The 17974-nt window shown below is 50.4% G+C and overlaps 3 protein-coding genes across 4 annotated transcripts in view; 2 read left to right on the top strand and 1 right to left on the bottom strand.

The window, feature by feature from the left end:
• The first annotated feature begins 220 nt into the window (after positions 1–220).
• On the top strand, positions 221–5077 carry LOC138648103 (uncharacterized). Its single transcript, XM_069737609.1, has 4 exons — positions 221–253; positions 2977–3118; positions 3224–3374; positions 3455–5077. The coding sequence occupies exons 1-4, from the start codon at positions 221–223 to the stop codon at positions 3774–3776; spliced, it is 648 nt and encodes a 215-aa protein (XP_069593710.1). The 3' UTR covers positions 3777–5077.
• A 4120-nt stretch (positions 5078–9197) lies between these two features.
• On the bottom strand, positions 9198–17244 carry LOC138647828 (uncharacterized). Its single transcript, XM_069737109.1, has 5 exons — positions 17141–17244; positions 11817–13362; positions 11251–11354; positions 11011–11157; positions 9198–10503 (listed from the first exon to the last, which is right to left on the bottom strand). The coding sequence occupies exons 2-5, from the start codon at positions 12093–12095 to the stop codon at positions 9660–9662; spliced, it is 1374 nt and encodes a 457-aa protein (XP_069593210.1). The 5' UTR covers positions 12096–13362; positions 17141–17244; the 3' UTR covers positions 9198–9659.
• RRP7A (ribosomal RNA processing 7 homolog A) overlaps positions 17245–17974 on the top strand; it is a 70965-nt gene continuing 70235 nt past the window's right edge. For both annotated transcript variants that reach the window (XM_069737111.1, XM_069737110.1), the window contains exon 1: positions 17245–17413. In XM_069737111.1, coding sequence (XP_069593212.1) covers positions 17362–17413 — 52 coding nt within the window. In that variant the 5' untranslated portion in view covers positions 17245–17361. The remainder of the gene's footprint in view (positions 17414–17974) is intronic.

Below are 17974 nucleotides of genomic sequence, written 5' to 3'. Positions count from 1 at the left end.
GCGGTTCTGCACCTATAGACCTCCATTGTGAGGTCAAAATCGCAGTAAAACCCGCAGATCAAAAATATATCTGCGTGTTTTACTGCGGTTTGATGTGCAGAACCGCTGCTGCAGGAAGTGCGGGGAAGCGGGAGGAAGTGCGTGGGCGGAAGTCCGTGGGCGGCGTGTGTGGTCCTGACTGTATCCCGAAGAGACTGTCATCATGGAGGCACACCGTCGCATGGGGATCGATGTCGGGCGTCTGATTGATCTGGTAAGTCTGTGTGTCCGTCCCCATGCGACGATATGCCTCCATTGTGCTAAGTCGCCGTATCGGACTACTACTCCCATCCGGTATTTAGGATGGGAGAGTTGTCCCTGTGTCCGGCGACTTAGCACAATACTAAAGTTTACACCAAACACACAATACACATACATGACACACAGTACAGTACATACAACACATAACAGAGTATATACTCACCATACACCACACTTGTAGGCGAAGCCCTCGATCCTCAAGGAAAAAATCAAAAAATAATAAACCAAATTCATACTCCCTGTCCGCAGAATCCATAAAACGATTGTCCCACGACGATCGGCTGCTCTCCGGCGATACACTGCCAGGAGCGAAGCTCCTAGCAGTGTATCGCGTACTGTCCCGGAGTTCAATGGCGCCGGCGTCTCGGTTAACGGCAGTACAGCTGCGTTGAACTTTCCCACGCAGCACTGCCGTTAAGCGAGAGTACCGGGGTCAATGACCGCCGGTAAACTCGCTCGCGCATGCGCAGTAACACACCGACAGGAACTATGGCTCCTGTCAGTGTGTTTCTGCAGCCATGGAGAGCAGACACATCTCTGGATGTGTCTGTTCTCCATGGAAGATCTTCGTGGGACCCTCGATGGATTTCTGCGGACAGGGCCAGGGAGTATGAATTTGTTTTTTGTTTTGCCTTTTTTTCAGGTCGAGGGTCTTCAGGACGGATTAGGCGTTTAATAAAATATGGTCAAAAAGTGTGTGTGTCTTTATTTCATTAAAATATTTTTTCTAGTCTGTGTTTTTTTTAACCCTTTCATTGGCTTAATAATGGATAGGCGTCTCATTGACGCCTCTCCATTATTAACCGGGCTTAATGCCACCTTACAATAGCAAGGTGGCATTAACCCCTCATTACCCCATATCCCACCGCTACACGGGAGTGGGAAGAGAGGGGCTAAGTGCCGGAATTGGCGCATCTTTTTGATGCGCCTTTTCCGGGGCGGCTGCGGGCTTATATTTGTAGCCAGGGGGGGGCAAATATCCATGGCCCCTTTCCTAGGCTATGAATATAAGCCCACGGCTGTCTGCGTAGCCTTTCTGGCCTAAAAATATAGGGGGACCCCAACACGTTTTTTTTTTCGGGGCCCCCTATATTTTAGTGCCAGAAAGGCTACGCAGACAGCTGTGGGTTAATATTCATAGCCTGGGAACAGCCATGGGTATTTTAACCCCTTCCCGGGCCTCAAATATTGGCCCACAGCTGTCTGCTTAGCCTTTCTGGCCTAAAAATATAGGGGGACCCCAACACGTTTTTTTTTTTTTTTAGGGGGTCCACATATATTATAGTAAACCTTAATAGGATTAATAATGGATCGGCGTCTTATTGACGCCTCGCCATTATTAACCGTGCTTAATGCCACCTTACAATAGCTACCCTATCATTAACACTAGTATCCCAATATAGTTATGGGTAGGGTTAGAGTTAGGATCCCTTTAGGGTTAGGATCCCTTTAGGGTTAGGATCCCTTTAGGGTTAGGATCCCTTTAGGGTTAGGATCCCTTTAGGGTTAGGATCCCTTTAGGGTTAGGATCCCTTTAGGGTTAGGATCCCTTTAGGGGTAGGGTTAGGAACCCTTTAGGGGTAGGGTTAGGATTAGGATCCCTTTAGGGGTAGGGTTAGGATCCCTTTAGGGTTAGGATCCCTTTAGGGGTAGGGTTAGGATCCCTTTAGGGGTAGGGTTAGGAACCCTTTAGGGGTAGGGTTAGGAACCCTTTAGGGGTAGGGTTAGGATCCCTTTAGGGGTAGGGTTAGGATCCCTTTAGGGTTAGGATCCCTTTAGGGGTAGGGTTAGGATCCCTTTAGGGTTAGGATCCCTTTAGGGGTAGGGTTAGGATCCCTTTAGGGGTAGGGTTAGGATCCCTTTAGGGGTAGGGTTAGGATCCCTTTAGGGGTAGGGTTAGGATCCCTTTAGGGGTAGGGTTAGGATCCCTTTAGGGGTAGGGTTAGGATCCCTTTAGGGTTAGGATCCCTTTAGGGTTAGGATCCCTTTAGGGGTAGGGTTAGGATCCCTTTAGGGTTAGGATCCCTTTAGGAGTAGGGTTAGGATCCCTTTAGGGTTAGGATCCCTTTAGGGGTAGGGTTAGGATCCCTTTAGGGGTAGGGTTAGGATCCCTTTAGGGGTAGGGTTAGGATCCCTTTAGGGGTAGGGTTAGGATCCCTTTAGGGGTAGGGTTAGGATCCCTTTAGGGTTAGGATCCCTTTAGGGGTAGGGTTAGGATCCCTTTAGGGGTAGGGTTAGGATCCCTTTAGGGGTAGGGTTAGGGTTAGGATCCCTTTAGGGGTAGGGTTAGTGTTAGGATCCCTTTTGTGGTTGGGTTAGTGTTAGGATCCCTTTTGTGGTTGGGTTAGTGTTAGGATCCCTTTTGTGGTTGGGTTATGTTTAGGATCCCTTTTGGGGTAGGGTGCTTAGGGTTATGAGCCCTAACCCTACCCTAACTATTTCAGTTTAGTGTGTTTTTTTAATGAATGTTGTTGATTGTCGCACGAACCACTCAGGATTGACGGCGACAGAGCTAGTGGTAAAACAACTGCACACAAACGTTTTTATTGGTGTTTGTGTTTTCAGTTTGTGCTTGTGTTCAATTATTAGGGGTTACTTTGAAATATTTCCAGCAATTGTGTAACATTACTTGGTCGTGCTATAGATTATGAGATGACACTATTGTATTTATTGTAGGTTCGTGATTATCCGGCCTTGTGGGACCCAGCCGATGAATCATACAAGGATAAATACTTCCGGGAACTAGCCTGGACAAAAATAGTGCGCGACCTTATCCCAGATTGGGACAAGTATCCAGGGAGTACACAGCAGCAAATTGGTAATTTTAATTAAATTTATTTAGTAAACCTTGAGTATATTAAAAATATAATTTGTTTAGATCTCACAAAAAATGTTGTTGTATTTTGTAACCTTTTTTTGGTAGATAACGATGTGAGGAAACGTTGGCGCTCCATCAGAGACCGTTTCACAAAGTTCCTCAATGAATGTTCAAAGAGTGGCTCTTCGCCAAGCAAAAGTAAATTTCCCTTTAGTGAAGAGCTGCAGTTTCTTGTGACCAGTAGGACATTGAGAAAGTAAGTTAAAATCCACTCCACATGATTATTTATATATAATATGTTGTGCGAAAAATTGATGTTTTTTTTTTCTCCAACAGGACGGAAGGAAACATGTCGGTAGCTGATTTGGAGGACAGCGACAAAGAGGATGGAGCAGGCAGTTCCTCTGGAGTGGGAGGGACCATCTCTACCTCCACTCCCACAGCTTCTGCTGAATCAGCATCCACTTCAGCAGCTGCTGCATCAACATCTAGTTCAGCAGCTGCTGAAGCATCTGATTCCGCAGAAGCTGTGAGAGTGGAGAAGAGAGCTGTCTATCCGGTGGCAGCAGAGAAAAAAAACAAAAAAACAAAGAAGAACCAAGATGACCAAACTGTCCAAATAGCTTGCGACACGTTAGATTTATTAAAAAAAATCTAGTTCTGATGACCATTGCGACTCCTTCGCACTAAGGCCGGCTTCACACTCGCGAGTTTTACGGACGTAAGAGAGGTGCAGAAAATACGGATTGCACACGGTACAATGCATCTCTATGGCCAAGCTTCTATCTGCCGTATTTTACGGTTCCGTATTATACGGTCTTCTACGGCCGTAGAAAATCGCAGCATGCTGCGTTTGTCACCGTATTGCGCAAAAAAAAAAAAATCGCCAATGAAAGTCTATGGGGGCGAGAAATATACGGATTACACACGGACCAACAGTGTGACTTGCGTAAAATACGCCAGACATCGCCAGGTGCAAGGAATTGAGCCAAGCCCTCAATCATGAAACTCAGACATGCTAATTAGCTCAAAAAGCCACACAGACATCCCGGAAGTCTGGTGCTCGCCTCCACAGAGTTCCAAGCAGCATGGCAAACATCAATGTTGATATGCTCCTCATCCTGGTCCAAGAAAGGCCTGAAATATGGGACCAGAGGGATCCCAACTACTCCAACCGGGCCAGGAAAGAGGCAGCTTGGAGGGCCATCTGTGGGCTACTATTCCCTGATTATGCCCAACGGCCACGTGCGGAGCAGACAAGTCTATGTAAGTACACTCATGTATTCACAAGATTTAACTTTAAAAGATGCTTTCCCTACATGATTACTTGAGCAATCATTTTTATCTTTATATGTCATTTATGGCCTTATTTGTCATTTTCTAAAGCTGAGGAACATGCCAAAGTGTTTCTGGACATAGTTCATGTTGATCTTGCCCTGCTAAATATTTTCTTGGCCTCATACCCCGTCCAGAGGGTTGTTGTCCCTTGTCTTATTTTTAGATATTTTTGAGCATTATTCTCATTATAGCACAAGTCATTTTCCTTTCCTATCCTAGCATATCTTACCTAATGTATGTTTGCAAGAACAGGGTTCTCTCCCCTCTCTACCAGTCTGATACTGTCAAGTTCTTAACTGTGGGCGATATATAGACCTCTGCATGTAACCCCTTTATCATCTGACTCACCATGGAAATTATTGTGCTATAGCCACTTTTTGCTTTAATACAAATATGTCTGACAACTGGACTAAGCTATGTTCAGAATGATATAGAACATTATTTGTGCCCTTGTAATTGCAGTGGATGATGTTATGACAAGATGGCGCAGCATCCGGGACCAATACCGGCGGGAAAGACAGCAGCGGGCTAGGAGTGGGTCAGCAGCCCCCCTCAAGAAGAGGAAGTATATATATATTACGACCGTCTTTCCTTTTTGGATGCCAGTATGGATCTTAGGCAGTAAGTACAAACCACTCTAGACATTTGTAATGTAACTAAATTTTTATTTTTTTTGTGGATTAGGGTTATGACATTGCAAGTTCCATGTAAGGATGTGTCAATATAGTGCCAACAATAATGTAAACAAGCATAAATTCCAAAAGTGTCCTGGAGGAGAGAGGACCCTGGCCGCCAAGCATCCCAAGATTCAACAAGGGATGGGTGAGAATGTAGTATGCGAGTTTAGAGATGTTCAGGCAGTGTTTTGTGGTATGGGTTGTTACTGCATGGTATGTTATTGTTTGAAGAGGTGGTTGTGCCTGGTTTTTTTGTAGCTTGAAATGGTATGCCACATTATGATGTGTCGTGATAGTGTTTGTTACATTTGTGGGGCTCTACAAGACAAATCTTGGATATTCTTGTGTGAATATGAGATAATAGGGGAGTAGAGAAGGAGATGTTGTGTTTTTTTTTTTGTTTTGTTTTATTTTAATATTGCACACCGATGTCTAATTAAACAATGTCAAAATAAAAATTTTATTTTATTGTTTTCTTTACAGAACACAGTCAAACCTCACAGAGAGGGAAACCGGATCAGAATCAGACCCTATCATTGATCTTGTAAGTGTGGAGGAAGAGGTTGCAGGACCATCTGTGGCTGCATCAGGATCCATCATTGAGGACCCATCAGCAGCATCATCACTGCAGGCAGCAGCAAGTGATGAAGATGCTGCACCATCACCCTCAGCAGCACATGTACCAAGGCCTGTGGAACATGGGCACAGCAGCAGCCCTACAGGCCCACTGGTGTCATCCCCACAGGCAGCTGGGCCTTTACGGAGATCCCGGCGAAGGAGAGAGCTTGAAGGCAGAAGAAGTGAAGTTGATGCTGGGGTCCTCAACTATTTGGCCAGGGCAGCCACAGATGATGGCGAGGAGGCCTTTGCCCGCAGCCTTGCCCGATACCTTAGACCCCTTCCCCGTGAGGTGAGGCTACGTGTCAGAGGGTGTATGCAAATCCTGATTGATTTAAGCACCCCTCCAAATAACCCCTATGAGGTTTTTGAATACCTGGAGCGAAGGCAGCTTGGCCAAACAAACCTCTTGCGCCTTCAATTCCCTCAACAGGAGCCAAATCAATCAGGATTTGCTGCACCTACTCCACGTATGCCTCCCCTTCAACCCCTCCCATCCCAAAATCTACAAAGGCCATTAGAGTACCAAATGGCAGGCTTCAACCCCCAATCCCAATATGGCCACTTCTCCAGACACAGTGATGTTGGCTGGTCCCAACCTGGGTTTGGACAACATGGCCATTTTGGGTTGGGGTATGATGCAAGGCAATCTGTACCTCAGCATGATGCCCAGAGCCAAATGGCTTTTGGTCAACACACATCTGGCCAATATGGACAAGGCCAGTATTCTGGGCCGCAAGCCACTGCATCCTCACAGGATGAACTGCCATCGGCCCAACAAAGGCCACCAGACCAGGACCCAGAGCTGCCAACATCTCCCCCACCAACTTACAGGGATCTGTAATTTAGTTTTGTTTTTTGTGTTTTGTTTTGGTAGCTGGCTACCATGTTAATGTTGTGTTTTCAAAACATTTCCACTTTGTTGTGGATCCTTGGTATAAAGCAACCCATAAAAAAGGCTTCTCAAAACCATATGGCAAAAATATGGGGTTAACAACCAAAAAAAAAAGGGTTGCAAAGTTAGTAAAAAGTTTACAAAAAAGACAATTGATGTTTGTAGACTAATCATTTTTGCATCACACACATATTCAGAAAACAGAAACAGATGGTAATTAAGGAAAAAAAACACACAGTACGTTTTCAGTGGTTGATAATAATATATTACAAAAACATATCTTTAAAATAACAAAAATCACAACTGAGAAACAGCATAATCTTGCCAGGGAGTAGAAACAAAATAATTGGTCAAAACATCCCTAACTTTGATACCAGAAAGGGAACGGCGCGGAGGTGGGCCATGTGGTGTTGGACTACTGACACTACGCAACATGTGTTCATCATTACCATCTGAGAAGCAATCATGTATGCGGGTATAGTTGTGCAAAATTACAGATGCTTTGATTACTTCATTGACTGTAGCCTCACTGAGCTGCATGGCAGTCTGTAGGACACGCCATTTGGCCACCAGAATACCAAAGGTGCACTCCACCAGTCTGCGCGCCCTAGAAAGGCGCAAATTAAATATCCTCCGACGGTGGTCCAGGTTGCGCCGGGGATAAGGCCTCATGACGTGTCTGGTGAGTTGGAAGGCCTCATCTCCAACAAAAAAAAAAAAAAGGCAGTGCTTCTGCAGTGGAGCCTGGGAGTTGTTGTGGTGGTGGGAGGTCTAACTGGTTTTCACCTAGCCGCCGACCCATTATAGACGAATTGAAGACCCTAGAGTCTCCAGTTCGTCCATAGGCCCCAATATCTACAATTATAAACCTGTAGTTACTGTCAACTACAGCTAACAGAACTACAGAGAAAAACTGCTTATAGTTGTAGAATTGGGAGCCAGAGTTCGGCGGCTTACGTACCCTAATATGTTTCCCATCCACCGCTCTAATGCAGTTTGGGAAGTCACAATTGACCTTGAACCCACGGGCTATTTGGAGCCAATCAGCCTGTTTGGGCTCAGGCATCACAAGGTCCTTAAGTCTATCCCATATTTGGCGACAGGTTAACCGCACAATGCCAGAAATGGTGGAGCGGCCAATCAAAAATTCAAGGTGGAGACCTGCAAAGGACAATCCAGTGGACAGAAATCTGTAAGTGAAACAAACACAATAAATTAGGTTTGTTTCAAGAGTGCACACAAAACATGAATAAGCACAATCATATTTGCATTTGTGGCCTACTAAATTAACACTGAAATGGGAAAAACGGCCTTAAGGGGCTGAAATATAACAGTTACGTCACGTTGTCACATCTGCTTTGGCCTTAATGTACACATATTATGGGTAAAAATTTAAAAAATAAGAAACATTTATAAAAAAGATCATCAACATACAGTATGTGAGGATGGAGAATACATACCGTAACGTGAGGAGAAGACGCTCCTCAGCAGAGATGGCTTTGCGCAGCCTTGTGTCCTGAAATGTTATTCCTGGGCGTAATATCTCCAACAATCTGTCAAAGGTTTGTATAGACATGCGACAGTACAGATAAAACTTGTCTGGATGTTCCCGCAGAGCTGTATATAGCCGATGAAAATGGCCTTTAGTGAGGCGTTTAGTCAGAAGAGGATGCACCCACATTCTTCTGCTCCTCCTTCGCGGATCCACAATCACAGGGTATGGGTGCCCAAACCGACGAGACAATAGCCAGTTAAACAAAACACGCTGCGTTGGGGTGAACTGCAGGTGGTCAGACATGGTCCAAATGTTACAACAACACTCCAACAGTTGCAAAACCACAAAATGACCATATGGGAGTGAGACACATGTTGTAGAGGCCTTAAATAGGGTTGCTGAGGGTAATTTAAATCAATTTCATCCGCAAAAACCGTTATATGTCCATTTTGTCAGGTTGCGTGAAAAATACGCATTACGGTGGGCATACGGATTACATACGCAACATTACATGCGCAAAATACGCGACCACACCTTGCCTACGGAGTTCTTACGGACCACCGTATTTCTAATTTTGGAGCGTATTACGGCCGTAAAATACGGACCGTATTTTTCAACGCTGAGTGTGAGGCCGGCCTAACTGTCGCAAGAAAAACACGCTCCCTGCCACCGGATAGACAATCTCTTTTCATGTCTATGGTCCAGATGTCCCTCACTGCTCTGGAGGACCCTGCTCCGATTTCTCCCTACAATGAAGTTCTGATGGGGGTGTTGGGACTTTTCAGGCCCCGACACCGAACACCGGAAACAACAGCTACCAGACCCCAGTATTTGGCCCACAGCCAAGGAAGTTCTGGAGACAGAGGCAGTTCGCAGCATATGGGGGGAGCACCATATCAATCAGAGGGATCAAATTTCCTCTATTCTCCCGAATATACATTTCTGAATTGAACGTGGGCAAGAGTTTTTTTTTTGTTTTTTTTTTTAGCTCCAGTTGCCATTTGGATTTGAAAGGGGCTTTTTTTTTTTTTTTCTAATTGAAAAATCTTTTGTAAATATTACAAAGAATTTGTGTTCTTTTAAATATATTATATTTCACACATAATATTCTCTTCTTTATTACAATGCGGACAAGGCCGCTATCCTGGGTTTATGGGCTATCAATTAGTGGTTTATGTGTTGATGTGTTAACAATTGTATACGTCATACTGCTATTATTTTCGTAAAACACCAACAATTTTTTAGACATAAAAAAAAAAAAAAACAAATTACACCCAAATAGATTGTTTATTTATATTACAACCAATTATTTAAAACTGTTTTTGGTAACATGAAACAAAAAATTTTTTTTTCAAACTTTTGTGTTGGTTGCTGGCGTTTCTCATTCTTCGGGATGTTGTCAAAACTGTTATCAGCGATGTCGGCAACATTTTTTGGGGGGGTCAGTGTAGATGCATCCTTCTCTGCTGGTCAGGCTGCTCAACACCAGCACAGGAGTATTGCCAGTGCACGGCACCTTCAGGACTCAAAGTAGTCAGTGAAGGATTCTCTCACACGCACACCAGAGTTGGACGGCCTACCCAGACCCCCGTTGACCACTGGATTAAATACTGGCTGCTGGTACTCCACATCAACGTCAGTGTTGTACTCACGAGCATAGTTGTGGAGTACACAGCAAGCCTTTATCACAGCATCAACGGTGTCTGTGTCCAACTGAATGGCAGTGTGAAAGATCCTCCACTGACTAGTCATGATCCCAAAGGTGCATTCCACATATCTGCGTGCACGACTCAGCCGATAATTAAAAATCCTACGTCGGGCATCCAGTCCCCTTCGTGGGTATGGGCGCAGCAGGGTTGTCGTTAAGGGAAACGCCTCATCCGATACCATCACGAAGGGCACTGGATGTGTGGAACCCAGCAAAGGTCGTGGGGCTGGGAGCGTGCCGCCATCTCGAAGAATTTGCATCCCAATCTGTGACGTTCGCAACACCCGAGAATCCCCAGTACTACCATAGGCACCAACGTCAATGGCAACAAATTTGTAATGGGCATCAGCCACCGCCATCAGGACCACTGAAAAATACTTCTTATAATTAAAGAAGCGTGATCCTGATCGTGGTGGCTGCTGAACCCGAACATGTTTACCATCGACTGCACCTATGCAGTTTGGGAAATTGGCCACAGACTGAAAGCCTGCTGCAACCTGCAGCCAAGTCTCCTCGGTTGGGGAAGGCATCACCATGGGCTGCAACTTCTGCCAGATGACGGTACATGTACACCTCACAATGTTAGAGATGGTAGATTTACCAACTCTAAATTGGAGGTGCAGGGATGTATAGCTCTCTCCTGTGGCCAAAAATCTGGAAAGAAACAAAAAAGAAAATTAGAAATGTCACACAAAAAGGTAATTACAACATGTCACAAGTTAAGGCCGCTATTATATGCGTCCAGCACCATTCAATAATGCTGGCATTAACACCCAGCACAACACAAAGGGTGTAAAAAACATTAATAAAAGGCCTGATGGGACTTGTGCACACACGCATGCGAGATATGACCGAGTGTTGCATGGTAATCCCGGGACCTGCTGCATGCACTCCGTTGTGGAGCATGCGGCTCCATGTATTGGTATGTGGGTGCACACTCCGCTCCAGAGTGCAGGCGGCAGAGCCGGGGTTTACCATGCAACACTCAGCCGTATCTCACGTGTGTGTGTGTGTGTGTGTGTGTGTGTGTGTGTGTGTGTGTACGTGTGCCCCCTGTCCAACAAGAGGACTGGGTGGGTTTAATCACACATACTGGACACACACACACACACAAGTAAAATACAGACCTAACAACATTCCCCCCAAAAAATTGTTACTTACCGCAAGGTGATGAGCAGCCTTTCTTCAGCAGAGATGGACTTCCTCATCACCGTGTCTTGCAGTGTCAAATGGGGTGCCAGGATGGTAAGCAGTCTGTCAAAGGCAATAATTGGTAACCGACAAAACGATATAAATTTTTCAGGATATCTGTAAATTGCAAAAGAACAACAAAAAAGGGTTACTTCACAAGTATTGCTAGCCAAAAAAGGTAAATTAGTCATTCTATATATTTCTACTTACCTCCTCAAATCATTGTACAGCACATGAAAGTGCCCCTTCTCAGTTCGGTCTTCTACAAGCGGGTGCACCCACATTCGTTTCTGCACACGTCTTCTCTGCCGCCGCTAAATAGAAAAATAAAAAAATATTTTGTAAACACAACAATTAGAAAAATATATCAAACATGCAAGGAAAACAATGCCGATTATGTAAGGGTACGTGTCCACATTCAGGAAGGCCCACCCCATTCTGGGACGCAATGATGCCAGATGTGTTCATTGTACAAATCCAGCATCATCACACCCGACGCATAGGGCCCTGTTTTATTCATTGCGGAGCCGCAGTTTCACAACAAGGAACACGGACATGCTGTGATCATAAAAAACGCGCAGCATGTCTGGAGTCGCAGGGCTGACGGATGACACACAGTGGACACGTGATTTCATGACATCACCTCCAGTATGCTGTTACATGTGGACGCTGCATGTTTGGCGCTGCGGCCACACGCAGCGCCAAACATACAGCGTTTCCAGAACGTGGACATGTACCCATAACCCAATATATAAAACAAACAGACATCTGCTTACCTGACGTGCATGTCGATTCAGAATTAGAAGCATCAACCCCAGGATCGCAATCCGGTGTGGCGTGCGGAGCTGGATCCGTGGGCTGTCATCTGGACGACGCTCAGCACGTCCACTCATTTTGATGTGTAAGTTCCAAAATGGAGGATGGAAGAAGAAAAGGGTTGGACAAGGAAATGACATAATTTTTTTTTTTTCCCCCCCACTGCAGTAAACTTTATTTCTGTCAAACACAGACAAATGCAGACAAAACTGCATCAAAAAACGCACTAAAAAACGCATTAAAACTGCACCAAAAAACGCACCTGCGTTTTCTGCAGAGACCTGCGGTTTCAGTCAGGAAAAAAAAAGGATGGAAATCCTGAACGTGTGAACATAGCCTTAATCAGAGCAATGTTTTATTTACATTCAGAACTGGTTTAAGAGGTAAACAATTACCATTTCTCACAGAAATCTCAGACTTTTACTTATAGAAATACTGGATAAATATCATTTTAACAATAGATATAGAAATATTTCTAATTTTATAAAACTGCCTTTTTTTGCATAGAAAAACTTTATGCCTTTCCTTGTTTCATTTTATGCATTTCTAAAGTATTGTAAAAATGTAATATGCTGTTGGTGCATGCGGGCAGGACTGTCGGTAGGGTATGCGGCTCTGAAGCCCCCCCCCCCCCCCCCCCGCCCCTCAGGCCTGCCTCCGGTGTCTGAGATTTCGGTGTCCCGGACCTGAGATCATAATACCGGCCTTGAATTGTGAAGGACACGGCAGCCGATCCTGAGAAACATCCAAGGTGGGAATGCCCCATCATGTCGAAGAGAGTCTGCTAGATCCAGGCCTAGCAGACCAGTACTGGTGGGTTCATGGATGCCAGGAGGGAGCTGGCCTAAAGGAAGGTCTCGTCTTATCCTGGCGGGTCAGGAAGTTGTCCCGTCGTTTTTTTTTTTTTGGACAGAACATTTCCAAAACAACCAAATTTGAACAGATCTCTTGGGAGGCAGACTTTAGTCCTCTGTTGCAGAAGCGAAGTACTCTTAAACTGATAGGCGCAGAGTAGGACGCACTAGAAAGTTGGCGTGCATGATTGTTCAGGGCGCTGGCGGTGTGGACCGGCCACCAGAGAAGGCCTAGCCCAAAGCCTGGATATTTTAAGAGCAAGGTCACTGGAGCCTCTGGAAAACGTGGAGGCTGCATGAATAGGAAGGTTTCCTCAGGAGACGTCCACATTGCTCAGGGGAAAACTAGGACATATTTGTCCTGTGTTTTTTTTTTTTTTTTAAAGTAGCCCCCTTACTGCCTCGTAGGATATACCAGTCCTTAAGATCACAAATCCTTTTTCGCAGAGCGATGATGAAGACGGGCATGGAATAACCTGGACGCAGAGAGGCGAGAGGGTAGGGCGATTCGTGGCATGAACGGTCCTCCGGGGAACCCCAAACACTCTTGATGTGTTAGGGCCTTGCCTCGTAGACCACAGATGATATGGTAGTGACAATTCTAGGTGGGAGGTTAGAGTGACAATTCCACTGTCGCCCTCAAAAGCCATATCTGGGAAGAAAAAAAAAAATTAAAAAGAAAAATCGTTAATAAAAAAACCTCCCAAAACCTAAGGCCTAAACTGGGCTGGGCGGTCCAGACCCATGTCTTCCTCCTACTGACATTAAGTTAAAACAGATTAGCTTCGTGCTAGTTGGTGGTGTACCCTCCTCTACAGGAAATACCTAAATTTTTTTTTTGCATAGCATAAGCAGCATACACCCATTTTTTTTTTTTGTGTACCCCAATGAAGCATTAGCTCCCCCACATCAACCAGAAGGCCACACAGCATAACCTCACTCCTCCAGTCAGAAACCTCCACCTCACATTAACCAGCGGACCCCACAGGATAAACCCAAAGCCCACCAGACATTCCCTCCCACAAGCGTAAATCCCCATATGACGCCCCCTGCCCCCAACCATAAATCCCATCAGACACCCCCCCAATCGGATGCCACCCCAGCTTAACCCCCCAGCATAAACCCCCATCGGACGTCCACCCCTCCTCCAAGCATTACTCTCATCGCACACCACGCCCACCCAATAATAAACCCCCACCGGACGGCCAAACCCCCACAGGATGTGGACCCCCCCATCCAGCACACACCCCCATCAGACGCGGACACCCCACCCAGCACAAACCCCCCATCGGACGTCCACCCCCGACCCAGCCTAAACTCTTATCGGACGTCCACCCCCGACCCAGCCTAAACTCTTATCGGACGTCCACCCCCGACCCAGCCTAAACTCTTATCGGACGTCCACCCCCGACCCAGCCTAAACTCTTATCGGACGTCCACCCCCGACCCAGCCTAAACTCTTATCGGACGTCCACCCCCGACCCAGCCTAAACTCTTATCGGACGTCCACCCCCGACCCAGCCTAAACTCTTATCGGACGTCCACCCCCGACCCAGCCTAAACTCTTATCGGACGTCCACTCCACCCAGCCTAAGCCCTCATCAGCCCCCCAAACCGAACCCATAAGCAGGTCGCCCCCCAATAAAGGGGATCCCTCCGTAAGCGGCAGGTCGCCTCCCCACGTCCCACCACAGGCAGGTCGCCTCCCCACGTCCCACCACAGGCAGGTCGCCTCCCCACGTCCCACCACAGGCAGGTCGCCTCCCCACGTCCCACCACAGGCAGGTCGCCTCCCCACGTCCCACCACAGGCAGGTCGCCTCCCCACGTCCCACCACAGGCAGGTCGCCTCCCCACGTCCCACCACAGGCAGGTCGCCTCCCCACGTCCCACCACAGGCAGGTCGCCTCCCCACGTCCCACCACAGGCAGGTCGCCTCCCCACGTCCCACCACAGGCAGGTCGCCTCCCCACGTCCCACCACAGGCAGGTCGCCTCCCCACGTCCCACCACAGGCAGGTCGCCTCCCCACGTCCCACCACAGGCAGGTCGCCTCCCCACGTCCCACCACAGGCAGGTCGCCTCCCCACGTCCCACCACAGGCAGGTCGCCTCCCCACGTCCCACCACAGGCAGGTCGCCTCCCCACGTCCCACCACAGGCAGGTCGCCTCCCCACGTCCCACCACAGGCAGGTCGCCTCCCCACGTCCCACCACAGGCAGGTCGCCTCCCCACGTCCCACCACAGGCAGGTCGCCTCCCCACGTCCCACCACAGGCAGGTCGCCTCCCCACGTCCCACCACAGGCAGGTCGCCTCCCCACGTCCCACCACAGGCAGGTCGCCTCCCCACGTCCCACCACAGGCAGGTCGCCTCCCCACGTCCCACCACAGGCAGGTCGCCTCCCCACGTCCCACCACAGGCAGGTCGCCTCCCCACGTCCCACCACAGGCAGGTCGCCTCCCCACGTCCCACCACAGGCAGGTCGCCTCCCCACGTCCCACCACAGGCAGGTCGCCTCCCCACGTCCCACCACAGGCAGGTCGCCTCCCCACGTCCCACCACAGGCAGGTCGCCTCCCCACGTCCCACCACAGGCAGGTCGCCTCCCCACGTCCCACCACAGGCAGGTCGCCTCCCCACGTCCCACCACAGGCAGGTCGCCTCCCCACGTCCCACCACAGGGGTCCCCCAATAGCCTGCAGCAGGTCTCCCCCCACATCCCACAAGCAGATAGCCCTCAAATCCCACAACAGGGGTCCCCCACTAAAACGGGTCCACCCCGTAAGCAGGTCACCTCCAAACCCCACCACAGGGGTCCCCCCCAACAGCCAGCAGGTGCCCCCCAAAATCCAACCACAGGGGTCCCCCACAATAGTCAGCAGCAGCAGGTGCCCCCCAAAATCCCACCACAGGGGTCCCACCACAATAGCCAGCAGCAGCAGGTGCCCCCCACAACAGCCAGCAGCAGTAGGTGCCCCCCCAAATCTCACCACAGGGTTCCCCCCACAACATCCCACCACAGGGGTCCCCCACAACATCCAGCAGCAGCGGTGCCCCCCCAAAAAGCCCACGACGGGGGTCCCCCACAACAGCCAGCAGCAGCGGTGCCCCCCCAAGAGCCCACCACGGGGATCCCCCACAACAGCAGCGGTGCCCCCCCCACAAAGCCCACCACGGGGGTCCCCCACAGCAGCAGAGGTGGCCCCCCCACAACAGCCGGCCGGCAGCAGCGGTGCCAAACCAAACCCCCCCCCCACAAAGCCCACCACAGGGGTCCCCCAAAGCAGCAGCGGTGCCCCCCCCACAAACACCACCACGGGGGTCCCCCACAGCAGCAGCGGTGCCCCCCCCACAAAGCCCACCACGGGGATTCCCCACAGCAGCGGTGCCCCCCCACCACAGGGGTCCCCGACAGCAGCAGCGGTGCCCCCCCCACAAAGCCCACCACGGGGGTCCCCCACAGCAGCAGCGGTGCCCCCCCCACAAAGCCCACCACGGGGGTCCCCCACAGCAGCAGCGGTGCCCCCCCCCCCACAAAGCCCACCACGGGGGTCCCCCACAGCAGCAGCGGTGCCCCCCCCCCCACAAAGCCCACCACGGGGGTCCCCCACAGCAGCAGCGGTGCCCCCCCCCCACAAAGCCCACCACGGGGGTCCCCCACAGCAGCAGCGGTGCCCCCCCCCCCCACAAAGCCCACCACGGGGGTCCCCCACAGCAGCAGCGGTGCCCCCCCCCCACAAAGCCCACCACGGGGGTCCCCCACAGCAGCAGCGGTGCCCCCCCCCACAAAGCCCACCACAGGAGTCCCCCACAGCAGCAGAGATGGCCCCCCCAACAACAGCCGGCCGGCAGCAGCGATGCCCCCCCCCACAAAGCCCACCACAGAGGTCCCCCACAGCAGCAGCGGTGCCCCCCCTACAAGGCCCACCACGGGGGTCCCCCACAGCAGCAGCGGTGCCCCCCCACCACAGGGGTCCCCCACAGCAGCAGCGGTGCCCCCCCACCACGGGGGTCCCCCACAGCAGCGGTGCCCCCCCCACCACGGGGGTCCCCCACAGCAGCGGTGCCCCCCCACAAAGTCCACAACGGGGGTCCCCCACAGCAGCAGCGGTGCCCCCCCACAAAGCCTACCACAGGGGTCCCCCACAGCAGCAGCGGTGCCCCCCCCACCACGGGGGTCCCCCACAGCAGCAGCGGTGCCCCCCACCACCACGGGGGTCCCCCACAACAGCCGGCAGCAGCGGTGCCCCCCCACAAAGCCCACCACAGGGGTCCCCCACAGCAGCAGCGGTGCCCCCCCCACAAAGCCCACCACGGGGGTCCCCCACAGCAGCAGCGGTGCCCCCCACACAGACAAGCAGGTCGCCCACCACAGAGCCTCCCCCCAATAGCGAGCAGCAAGTAGCATTTTTTCACCCTGAAACCACTAACCTCCATGTGCCATGGCGTCCACAAGCTAGAATCCTGCTGCTTTGCTTTGCCGCCTTCATGATGTGACTGAAAACACGCCCCTTCCCAATAGGACACGCCCCCCGGAAATGACGTCACATCTGGAAGGAGCCCATACACTCTAGCATTTACCCATTCCCTCAGCCTCAAACAAACAACGCTGTTGTTTGTCGGTACCGTAGGTTGATGACGCCACTTTCAATATGGCGCCGTCCACAGCAGAACACACGTTTGTAGCGCCGGCTGAATACACAGGTACGAGCTATGTCTACAGAGGAGCCGGCGTTTGAGGATTCGTTTGACGCCTTGTGTGATGTGCTGTGCGCCCGGTTATCTATACAGGGAATGAGTCTCGTGTGTATGCGCGGCGGGAGACGCATGCTGAGGTGTATGCGCGGCGGGAGACGCATGCTGAGGTGTATGCGCGGCGGGAGACGCATGCTGAGGTGTATGCGCGGCGGGAGACGCATGCTGAGGTGTATGCGCGGCGGGAGACGCATGCTGAGGTGTATGCGCGGCGGGAGACGCATGCTGAGGTGTATGCGCGGCGGGAGACGCATGCTGAGGGCTGGCCTGAAGGTGACCCCTTCATAGTGCAGCATGGGGCACATTAGAGTAGGGGGTAACATTTGTAGCTTCCCAGGTTTCCGTGCCGTCCTCCTACCTGGTGCGCCTGCCCTCTGCCTGTACAGGAAGGCTGCTGAGGACATGGAGGCTGGAGTGAGACTGACTGGCCCAGCACAGGGGGCTTGTGGAGGAGAGCACTATGCTGCAGGTGGGCTTCTCAGTGCCCCATTGTATCCTTTCCAGCCAGGT

Source organism: Ranitomeya imitator, chromosome 8 (genome assembly GCF_032444005.1).
Source record: "Ranitomeya imitator isolate aRanImi1 chromosome 8, aRanImi1.pri, whole genome shotgun sequence".
Taxonomy (NCBI): domain Eukaryota; kingdom Metazoa; phylum Chordata; class Amphibia; order Anura; family Dendrobatidae; genus Ranitomeya; species Ranitomeya imitator.
This window is presented reverse-complemented; position numbering and strand designations above follow the sequence as displayed.